Genomic DNA, 12,140 nt, shown 5'->3' on the forward strand with positions numbered 1-12,140 from the left:
ACAGAAGAAATTGTTCATATTTTTGCCTTCTTTTTCTTTCTCTATCATGTGCTTTTCGAAGTGTTAAGAAGGATTAACCATTTAAGATCTTTGAATTGATCATTTTAATATGATCACCTTTTTCATTTGACAAAATATGACAAGAATACAGTTCCTTCCTTTATTATCATTGCATATATGGACTAGCAATGGTTATGATGAACTAGAATTTCAGGTTTGAATATTTTGGGTTCATGTATAAATAAATATCTAGAAGATTGGTCAAATATATATATAATTATTTTTAAAAATAAAACTCCAAAAAAAAACATGAACATTAGTTATATGCAAAATTTATTATTCGTTATTTGATAAATAAAAGCATAGAAATATGTAATCTATAAACTTCGTAACCAACACCATTTTTAAAAAATTAAATAAAAAATTATAAAAAAAAAAACTATAAATATTTTAAAAAAAAAAAATTAAAAATGATGTGGACCTCTAATATGCTGCCACGTGGAAAAGCTGTTTTCTAAAAATCGGATGTTAAAAGTAATGACATGGATGGGCCAATTTTGTTACGGCAATGACATGAATGAACCCAACTTTTAACAGATGGCATAAATGAGTCATTTCTGATAGTCCAGTGGCATATTTGAGTCTTTTCCCTTGAAATATTTTGTTGTATTAGATTGAAAAAAATAAATTTTGCAAAAACTCCTGTCACATGAAAAAATAGGTGAAAATAAAATAATAAATATCAAAATAAATTTATTTCTATTTATAGCTGAGAAATTACATACTCACAAACTCATTAAAATATCAATATTTTCTATTTTTTATCATCATTGAATTGTCATTATTAAAATATCATCATGTTATTTTATAAAATATTAAATTACTTGTCACCTTTTGATATATTCTAATTCTCCAATAATACTTTCTTCCACACAAATAAAAATTTATTTAAAATTATTCAATTATACGATTAAGAACTTTAATAATTATAAAATTTATCAACAAAATACATTTAATACGTCGGTCATTAAATTATGTTAAGTATAAAGTAAAAGATATAATATAATTATATTTTTAAAATTTAAATTATTATTTTTTTAATCATGAGTCTGGGCCCGGACTTAGCACGGGCCTCATGAAACTAGTATAAATACAAATGATGGATTTGGCATACAAATATAAACGATACAAAATAAATACAAATAATGCATATACTTATTTTGAATATAAATACATATAATAAATTAAAAATTTTCATAGCTAAGCCATCCAAATACAAATCATAAATTTACATAAAATATATCGTTTGATAAAAAAATATAAAATACAAACTAAAAAAAAGAAATAAAAATGAGAAACAGAAAGAGGTGAAAATATAAAATATAAAGAGGAAGAGAAATTTAAAAATAAAAAATAAAAAATACAAAAATCGAAAAGATTCATATTATGCGCTGGAAATCTCTAATTAAAATCAAATGCGTGATTTGTGTTGCAATTATGGATAGATATATTATTATTATTATTATTATTATTATTATTATTATTATTATTATTATTATTATTATTATTATTATAATATCTAATAAAAGGGAATGAGGCGGAGAATCAGACAGGTCTCCCGTCAGTATGCCTACTTCGTGAGCTGTTTTTTCCGTAATTTTATTATATCATCTCTAATTAATTATTATAAGTTATTTATGTATCAGAAAATTAATAATATTTAATAAAAAATTATATCTTATAGATATTTATGACATGTCTGTTTCAGCTACTTCACCCAAGTATTTTTGTATAGTAATTTTGTTATATCACTTTTCATTAGACATGTCTATTTTGTTGTTTTAATTGTGATTTTACTATGTCACTCCCAATTAATTATTATGACCATTTACATTTTTTCACAAGTATTTTTTATAGTAATTTTGTTATATCACTTCTAATTATTTGTTATGAGTCATTAAGACATGTCTCTTTCGTTGCTTCAATCGTAATTTTACTATATCACTCATAATTAAATATTATGGTCATCTAAGCATTTGAAAATTACATAAAAAGTATTATAAATTACAATAGTTAACAACTTAAAATATCTGAAAAATAATTTGTTATATATTTTTTAAAAAATATGTAAAAAAATATCTTCATAAACTGCTTCCTCCGTGATTTTATTATATAATCTCTTATTAATTATTATAACTTTATTTACGTATTAAAATTAATAATATTTAATAAAAAAAGTAAAATAGATATTTATGATATGTCTGCTTCAGCTGTTTCACCCAAGTATTTTTGTATAGTAATTTTATTATATCACTTCTAATTAGACATGTCTACTTCACTGTTTCAATCATGATTTTACTATGTCACTCCTAATTAATTATTATGACCATTCAAAAAAATTTCCAAGTATTTTTTACAGTAATTTTGTTATATCACTTCTAATTAGTTGTTGTGAGTCATTAAGACATGTCTACTTCGTTGCTACAATCGTTACTTTACTATATCACTCATAATTAATTATTATGATCATCTAAGCATTTGAAAATTACATAAAATGTATTATAAATTACGATATTTAACAACTTAAAATATCTAAAAAAATAATCTGTTATATATTTTTTAAAAATATTATAAATCATAATAATTAAATATATATATATATATATATATATATATATATATTTGTTAGGCCCGTGTCTTGCATGGGCTATTAGTAACTAGTTTTCCTTATAAATGTGAATATGATTTCTTATTTTTACTCTACTGTTACCTATTGTATTTGTATTTTCTATAATTAAAGTAACGCCTAAATATGTATTTCAGTTGCTATTTAAGACCTTACTATTGTTCTGCAAGCTATGGTGGAATTTCAAAACCAAGAAGTCTATCTGGAGTAGCTATATGATGAATAAGTATTGTAGAAAACTTCACCCTAATGAAATAGTTTGGAAACCTGGAGGGGGATCCCAAGTGTGGAAGAAGATATTTCAGGTAAGAGATCTTATAGATCATCTTATACTATGGAAGCTTGGAAATGGAAATATTCATATTTGGTATAATGACTGGACTGGCCTAGGACAATTATATTATATTATCTAGGATAGCAGGGAATAGGATGATAACACATCAGAGAGTAACTGATTTGGTGATAGATGGGCAATGGAATGCAACAGTATTAGAGGACTTGTTCCCTGAAGACATTGTGCATCATATTTTGAATAAGGTGGCCCCATCACAACAATCACAACAAAGGGACATAGCAATATGAAGTGTTGAAGCCAAGGAAAATTTTACAGTTAAATCATGTTGGCAATATGTTAGATTCAGAGAATTGTCCAATGAAGTGTATAAACAGATATGGATAAAAGGCTTACCTTTTAAGATTGCATTTTTTATATGGATGATATGGAGAGGTAAGATAGCAGTTGATGATACTACCAGAAGGTGGGGAATTCAAGGACCTTCTAAGTGCTGGTGCTATAAAATTCCTTCACAGAAGACCATATTTCATGTGCTGAGGGGATCTTATACTGCTAACAGGACTTGGTCCTATTTGTCTTATTTTGCAGGTATAAATATTCAAGGGAGAAGCCTCAAAAATACCATACATACATGGTAGGAACTACAAGTTAAAGCAAGTGGGAGAATATATTACAGAGCAATCCCAACAATAATAATGTGGGAATTATGGAGGAGGAGAAATACCCTCAAGCATGAAAGAAAAAAAGTTTCTGTTCAGAGACTAATTTTTAATGTGACCAGGCATCTAAGAATGTTGATTAAAGTTAGAAAGCCTGCTATGGAAGTCTCTTTTGAATGGCCAGAAATCATGCAACAGCTTAATCAACTCAAACCCAAGATTAAAGATATACCAGTCTTATGAAGGTCACCACAGGATTGTTGGATAAAGTATAACACTGATGGAGTTTCCAAAGCCAATCCAGGGAAAAGTTTTTGGGCATTTTACTTAAGAGACGCACAAGGGGATCTGAACATGCAGAGAGAGCAGTACTAGAGAATACAAACAATATGGTGACTGAGGCTATGGCTATTCTACATGCAGTAAATCATAGCAAGAGCTCAAAGCAAGATAGAGTTATTGTTCAGAATAATTCATTTTTGATGCAAAAACTGTTAAGCAGGAAATGGGGGATGCCATAGAGGGTGGCAGATATAATCAATCAAATATGGCAAAGTTTATCAAGTAAGCAAGTGCAGTTTCAACACATTTATAGGGAGGAAAATCAGTTAGCAGATTATCTAGCTAACACAGCATTGGAGCATGAGCAATTCATATATACATCCTTCATTCAATTACCAAGTTCAGGAAGAAAGATTTTAAATAGTGATAAACAACAAAGATGTTATCTGAGATTAGCAGTATCAACATGCTAGATAGACTGGGAAGGTTAAAGCAAGGGGAAGCTTATTTACAACCTATTCAACTATACAAAAAGTTAAAAATACTACTTAGCCTAGATACACCAGCCAAACAAAAAGGACTCTCAGTAGATGAGGTGGTCTTCATGGCAGATTTTCAATACAAGCGGTTGAGTTTTTTTATTTTCTTCAACTACACGTAGGTCCTAGCACCATACGATCTCTCTCTCTTTCATAACTACAAACAAGCAACAGAACCAAGATCAGTACTGAGCTCAATTGGTTAGATGAAACATAGTAGGAAGGGTCTCTTACTTGGATTAAATACCAAAGTTCAGCTGATCAGACCACAAGTGTTAGCACCAAAAATCAAACAGGGTACCCTCGCTCTGGCGAACGCAGCTAGAAGCAAAGATCCAAGAATATTATACTAGGAAGATGAAGAAAGAGAAGTTCAAGCTAACAAAATGGAAAGAGCCACTTACTCTTGCAAGCTGGAAGACAAGATGCTATATCCAATCAAGACAAGGTGTTTATCACCAATAGCAAGAGAAACACGAATTAAGGAATTGCAAGGGTAGCCATTGAGAAGGAGGTGGAGCAACAAAGGAAAGGAGCTGAAGTTCACTCATTTAGGAAACCCTACTGCTATATGTTTCCTTTGTATTTTTTTCTTTTTGAACCGGTTCATCTTATGGGCTAATCCATTTAGATTTTGTTATTAGGATATTTAGGATGGGTTGGTCCATTCGTTTGTGGACATTTCGTGATTATAAATAAAATCCTAAATTAAACCCAAAAAAAAAAAAAATGCACTTGGTACTATGAAATTTGCTCTTTTAAATAGCTAATAATTTGATGAGCTTAATTATTAAAAGTTTATATAACAATACATGTTACACATTTTATTGGGTAAATTTTATAGATGGTCATCCAACTTTATCTGTAATACTCAAAAATATTATTTTTTTATTTTGCTATACGAAAATCATTTAACTTTATTATATCCATTCAGTTTTACGTGTAATACTCAAAAATATTTTTTATACGAAAACCATTTAACTTAATTCCATCTTTCATAAAGTAACGTTGACAAAATTTTTGTTAAAATCCTATCTAAAGTATGAGATAATATAATTATCCTCATATTTGAGAGCAGGTTCAAAATGGTCCATATATTCTTTTGAGCAAGTATTGATCCACTATTTTGCTATAAATTATGCTTCTCCCTATTTTCATATATTTAACAAATACCAACTAAATTTAAAGTAAATTGAAAGAATAGAGGGCGGGGGGGGGAAGGGGGAAAGCGAAACCAGGAAAAACAATCAAATTTAATATCAAGTTACTGTCAAATTTGTAAAAGACAAAAGGAGTAAGCTAAAGTCGATTCAATATCAAATGTAAAATTACGAGCACCGAACATATCCCACTGAGGAGTTGTTTGGTAGAATGTATTGAAAAGTTAATGCATGCATTAATTTAATGTGTATTGGGGCATGTATTACTAATATCTTAAAATCCATGATATTAGTAATGCAGTAAATCTAATGCATGCATTAACATGATTAAAGACATTACTATCTCTCATAAAATTTTCCGCATCCTTTCCAACATATATATGGAGATATTTTTGTAAAAAAAAAAAAATCTAAATTATGTAATTCATGTTATTTTTAATACATCAAATCAAACACTGTAATAAAAAAAATACAAGCATAACTAATACAAGCATAGCTAATAAAAGCACTACTAATACAAGTATTAGTAATAGATCATATTTTGCAATAATTTTATACATTCTACCAAAACGACCCCTAAGTGTTTGCAAATTGAAGCAATTCATGCTATTATCATGACAGAAAAACACAATCTAACTTTCTAAACAGAAATTCGTTTCAAAATTAAGATCCCAAACAAACTATGAACACAAAGCAACTATCCAAGCTGAAGTATTCAACACAGCAAGACTACCTAAAATCCTAGGTGCAAACTATCAACATTAACCAAACTATCCAATGCAAGTAACCCAAATCTACAACAAAATAGAACACAGTGGTAAGATCCTTGCAAATGTTCATATCATACTGAAGAAGACCCTGGTTTTGACACATGAGATAACGCGTCCTCAAATTGATGCTCATCGGTTTTGCCCGCGCTCAAGCATGGTGGAATGAAAGATCTGAACACAGCTTCCATGTTGGGGACTTCCTTTAGTTCGTGCGAAACAACCTCGAGGGCTGGAGATATAAAGAAACGGCGGAATTTCTTCTGACAAATGAACCCGAAGATCAACGAGAATATTGGAAGTGGAAAAAGAACTGGAGTAGGTTTGAACTCTTTAACACCGAAGTAACCTAACATGGTAGCTTGAAACAAAATCAAGGTAGCTAACATGCGCGTATGAATATGGGGCCACATTCTTCCTTAGCTCTCAAATGAGGGAACATAGACTTTGAGTGCCTGTTTTGGGAAAAAATAAAATAAAAATTAGACATGAATAGCTCGAAATTGATGATAGAGCTTATTTGATTGATACATAAACACTACGAGACCAAAACAAGTACTCTCTTTGATTGGACACAGTAAAAGAACGAAGAACTTGTGGCACAAACCAAAAGTCCCTTTTAAAACTTGTGGTCTTAAAGTGGAACATAGGGAAGTGATAACTCACCTGATTGCGGAGAAGAAGCCACCCTAGACCGAAGTATACTACACCAAACGGAATAATTATTGGTGCTATGACGGAATAGCATAGGACAATTGTCATAATCAGCATATCACTAGGAAATCGGGTTGCATAGCCTAGATCACCAGGAGCCCAAGCCTCCTTTATCTCAGCTTCAGTTTTGCACAAATACTTCTTCTTGAGATGGAATATGATTAGAGGAACTATTCTAGATAGCTCCAGCCCATAGCCGACAAAGAACCTGACATCAATGAATAAGCAAAATCATTTGACTATTCATTTAACCAAAAAGATGATCCATTCTCTACCTGTTATATCATATGGAGAAGAAGAATGGAAACTATCAACATAAGAAATTAACATTCAGGACCAGACCCCACTTTGTGGGAATACACTGGGTTTGTTGTTGTTGTTGTTGTTGACCATAAAACAGCTTGAATAGTGCAAAGAGAAAAACTTAAACAAGTCGTTAGCGAGAGTAAAAGGAGCATTATTTTCTTTGTAATACTAGCTATGACCATTATGAACTGAGCTTTAACACCACATAGGTACACACTTGAAAAAAATAATAACTCAAGGACCATATAAAGGGAAATTCATTTATAGAAGCAAAAGATGATAGCTTAGAAGTGGGTTGAGAAGAGAACAGTTGACCCCGTGCCAAACTAAGTGCATACTCAAGTCAAACATTTCCCAGCTCTTTATTCAGAAACGTAACAAACAGCTCATATTATGTGCAAGACGGAAGACATATCACCGACGACTTAAAGACAACATATCGTTTAAAAAAAAAAAGATACAGAGTAGCTGACATAATAAAAGGGAAAGCATGTTATAGACTTGCTTCACAAGCACAAGGTCAAGAAGAAGGGAAGAAATATGAAAGTGAAAGCGAGGTCCGGACTTACTTCAAAGCCACAAAAGTCAAGAAGAAAGTTGCATTCTGTGGAAGGCTTTTCGCCAACACGCGAAAAATAGAGTTGGGATCATTCTCGATGCTCTTGAAGGAAGTGAATAGAGTTCCACCAAGAGTAACACCAATAAATACATTCAGCACTGTGAAATAAAAATATTTCCCTGAAGCAGCTCTTACCACATGGCTTTCTGATGGGGTGCCCTCTGCTTTGGATAGAAACAGAAGAAACTTTGGCAACAAAGCCAAAAATATGATGAGTGCAAGTTGAGGCAAATATGCTTCTAGCACTGTCTTGATTGCCTTCAGATTAACAACCGGTTTCAAAAACGGGAGAAGCTTCACCAAATTGTCTAGAGTTGTCAATGCAGAAATGAATCCTATTGGAATCATGTAAAATAATATGGTCAGAAACACAATAACATACACAACATACTGGCGGATTATTCTCTCATAAAACTTTTTCGAAAGATTAGTCCACATCAATTGTCGGGGTTCTGGAGCATCCATGACAGTCCATGTATCAACTACTGGGGCATGTAAATTCTGTGATGCTGAAGCTGCAGCCACCCTGCTGTTGAAAAAGACCAGAGCAGAAGATTGATGTTTCTCTTTGAGGGTCACCTTTTGCTCGGCTTCTAGCTGTTGGCTCAACTCCTTAATCTTATCATTATAGAATTCAATTGAATCCACCTTTTCACCGATAATACCAAGGAAACCAGTTTTATGTGACAGTTTTAGTGCATCAGGATTTGTTTTCTCTGACTCCGCATAGATAGCTTCAGCACGTTCAAGCTTCTTTTTATACCCTTCTAACTCTTCATAAATTTTGTTCACCTGATAAAAATCAGACACCGTTAATCCACAAGAGATTTGAAATTTATGCTAATGAAGTACTACAATTGTGATTTATTTCATACAAGGATTTCTCGGTAGAAAGCATATCCTTTTCATAGAGGAGCAGTTTTGGACTTCTATAAATAGAATATATTTTTTTCCATACATAACACAATAGCATACACAATGTAATCGTTTAATTAAAGAGTCTTTGTTTAGAGAAAGATTTTTCTCTCAAAAGTTCTTATGTTTCCTTTTTATATTAGTTTTCATATATGTGGACCAATTGCCATTTGCCAAAACATATTTCGATGCATATTTTAGTACACTTCTTTTGTATCTGATTTATCGTTGTTCGGTGTTTGCAATTATTAGCTTCTTGATGATGCCTTGTTATTTCGATCCCAACAACACAAGCACATCCACACAGTGTTAGTAAATGACAGGTGAAGGGCATAATGAGCACAAGCCCATCCTTCAAATATTCCATGAATAAAGGTAGATCGGAATTGTTGAAAATTTGAAGGACCTTAAGACTTTCGGAAGTTAACGTAGAATGCTATATTTAGTAAAACAAGCATGTGTAAATTAATGAAACTATCCATAGTAGAAGAATATTGAAACAGAACAGAGAATGTGAGATCTAGGTTATTACCTTCTTATTGTTCGTCACCACCATTGATCGATAAAATGTTTCAGGGTAGATTGCTCTAAAGAATGAATCCACCTGCTCCTTTTTACTTTGACCCTCAGAGACAGAAGGAATATCCCTGACAAGAATCGTAAATTGATCGGCTCTGACTTCTGGTGACATAAGAGCTTTGGCTCTCAATTCTGTAACATGCTTGTACGCTCTCCACAGAAAGAAGTAAGCAACAATGGAAACCCAATATGTGGCAACTACAAACGCCCACAACTGCGGACCTGAATTCTGCAACACCAATGGGTAAGAAATGGGAATATAAGAATTCATCCAGCGACAACAAAACGAAGAAAAATAAAGTAACCGTGGATGCCAACATTATGTACAATAAATCAGAATCTTTTTTTGGTTCTTGTAAATAACAGCCTATATGGTAGCGATTGAGCAAAATGAAATGGAGAGGAAAACATAGCAAGGATTATTAATTTAGACAAATGCCCATAAAATAAACCCTTGTCTAAATAGTGATGCATTGTCAAATTAGGCTAAGTTAAAACCATGAAACACTGGTTTACATATATATGTATAGATAATGTTTAAGGAAAGGTCAAAAGAACTTACCCCAACTTGCCCCATAGATAACTTATCAAGTTCATTGAAAGTTCCTTTGCTGGTGGTATTGACTGCCTTTATATTATGAGCGGTTGCAGCAACTGGCAGAAGTACAGGCAGCAGAACTATGCCGGAGAAGACAAATATTCCCAAGGCTGAAAAGATAAATGGTGTTATACAAAAATTCACACTCTAAAGTTCAGCTTACCTAATGCAAGAGATTTCAACAACTTGGCTACACTAATAAAAGGGCAGTCCGGTACACTAAAGCTCCCGCGGCCACAAGGGTCTATTGTATGCAGCCTCACCTTACATTTCTGCAAAGGGGCAGTTTCCACGGCTTGAACCCGTGACCTCTGGTCACAAATGGCATCAACTTGGCTACACCAATGACTCTTGAAAATGGATACTTTGGATTTCAATGAAGAATGCAAGCAAAATTTGAACATATTAAGAATTATATATTACAAATCCAGAGGAGATTTCATTAGTTAATGGCTATAGCTGCTTGTACTACAACAAGAAGCTCCACAATTCTAAACTAGTTGGAATGAGTTACTATAAGAAGTTACAACAAACTCCAACAACTTTTTTGTAAATCCTCATCCACCAATTATCCCAAAAAAAAAAACTTTCCAGAAACTTCCTGTAAAATTGAACCATAACCAAATCCAAACAGTTAAAAGTTTTCTTTTTGTCCCAACTTCCCATACTCTCATAAAAGGAAAGGACATACTTGGTTGTTACAGAAAGGACCAAAGTGTTCAGTGAAAAAATCTATAATTGAGCAAAACAATTATGAATTCAAATCTCTGTTCTCTGTTAACTTAAAAGTGTGAATGGCCTTATAAATCACGTTTGAATTTTTTGCCCTCATTAAAAGTTTTTCCTTTAGACAAAATATCTTTTTGCATATTTTATTTAAATTACAAATCCAATAAAGCAATATAAATTTTGCCTACAAATCCAATAAAACATTATAAATTTGGGACACTCCTAATGCACAACACAACACTAATTCCTATAAGGAATAAAGTCCTAAACTAATACGCTAAATATGGAAAACTGATCTTAAATAAAATACATGTATGCACGCCAAATATGGGAAAACAATACTAAACAAAATATAAATATACAGAAAAATATCATGTGAAATTTAAGGAAAAGGAGTCCTAATAGAAAAAAAAAAAAAAAAATTCATACAATTTTATTTAAGTAATATTTTGATCGAACTTCACAAATAAATATGATTTCTTCTACAAACATACGGCTTTTTCTACTGCTAGGTATTCTTCTTGTTTTGATTTTCATTCAAGTTGTTTTCTTGCTTTCACTATCATCATCCTTTGTGTCTTTCTTTATTTCTTTATAAAAAAAATTGGGTAAAACAAGAATATTGTGCAAAAAAAATCAAAGGTTCATCTCTTTTTTTTTATATATATAACATTGTACCATCTTAAGCCAACTAGAAGTGCAAGGCTCGTGTTAGCATGGGCCCAACAGTAGAACATGTAGAGCAGTAGAATATTTTCATTAATATGATTGAGCTGAGTGAATAACAATTGAAACTTTTTTATAACCTTCTTGTTGAATTTTGCGATCAGAAATATAAAGAAAGAATAGGCGTAAATCTGATGAAATAACTTAAAACAAATATCCAGCAGATTATTTATTTTCAATATCGCAAAGATTAAGAATCATGTAAACTTACCCTATAAAGAGAATACACAGCTTAGATTCGCTATTGTTTTGTTTAATTATTATTTTTAACACAGGAAAAAGAGTGTTGTTTATTAATAGAGAAGCGAGAGTTGAGATTTTCTTTCTTTATTTTATTTTTAAAACAAAGAAATATTAATTAATATTGAAAAGCTGCAAAAAGTTGAGAAAGATGGCTACATATATTTGATAGAAAATTTGCTAATGTTAAGAAAGTGCGAAGTGTTTGGTAGCAAATTTGTGATAGATACACGTTTTTTGTACCTAAATTTACTTTATTTATATTTAAATTAGTTTGTAAAAATCTTTTGCAAATAATGTTTATACTTCTTTTCTTTAATTTCTTT

At 31.5% G+C, this 12,140-nt stretch overlaps 1 protein-coding gene and 1 long non-coding RNA gene across 3 annotated transcripts; both read right to left on the reverse strand.

Annotated features, from left to right (window-relative positions):
- Window positions 1–4,234: 4,234 nt before the first annotated feature.
- LOC124886533 lies at window positions 4,235–5,070 on the reverse strand. The gene is made up of 3 exons (XR_007043859.1): window positions 4,866–5,070; window positions 4,696–4,782; window positions 4,235–4,618 (listed from the first exon to the last, which is right to left on the reverse strand). It is a non-coding gene; the product is annotated as an uncharacterized LOC124886533 (long non-coding RNA).
- A 1,166-nt stretch (window positions 5,071–6,236) lies between these two features.
- On the reverse strand, window positions 6,237–11,479 carry LOC107838826 (CSC1-like protein ERD4). 2 transcript variants are annotated; one of them, XM_047395775.1, is made up of 6 exons: window positions 11,343–11,479; window positions 10,084–10,229; window positions 9,475–9,750; window positions 7,978–8,819; window positions 7,055–7,310; window positions 6,237–6,843 (listed from the first exon to the last, which is right to left on the reverse strand). In XM_047395775.1, exons 1-6 carry the CDS (start codon window positions 11,383–11,385, stop codon window positions 6,808–6,810), a joined length of 1,599 nt encoding a protein of 532 aa, XP_047251731.1. In that variant the 5' UTR covers window positions 11,386–11,479; the 3' UTR covers window positions 6,237–6,807. The 2 variants fall into 2 exon arrangements, with proteins under 2 accessions (XP_047251731.1, XP_047251732.1); XM_047395776.1 differs by lacking the exon at window positions 11,343–11,479 and adding an exon at window positions 10,383–10,822.
- Between the last annotated feature and the right edge of the window lie 661 nt (window positions 11,480–12,140).

The sequence above is a fragment of the Capsicum annuum genome, chromosome 8 (genome assembly GCF_002878395.1).
Source record: "Capsicum annuum cultivar UCD-10X-F1 chromosome 8, UCD10Xv1.1, whole genome shotgun sequence".
NCBI lineage: Eukaryota > Viridiplantae > Streptophyta > Magnoliopsida > Solanales > Solanaceae > Capsicum > Capsicum annuum.

Coding starts and splice junctions, on each gene's coding strand:
- LOC107838826 (XM_047395775.1), bottom strand. CDS start 11,385: ATGAAAATCAAAACAAGAAGAATACCTAGCAGTAGAAAAAGCC. Junction 8,820..9,474: donor TGGTGACGAACAATAAGAAG/GTAATAACCTAG, acceptor GATTTTTATCAG/GTGAACAAAATTTATGAAGA. Junction 7,311..7,977: donor TTGACTTTTGTGGCTTTGAA/GTAAGTCCGGAC, acceptor CATTGATGTCAG/GTTCTTTGTCGGCTATGGGC.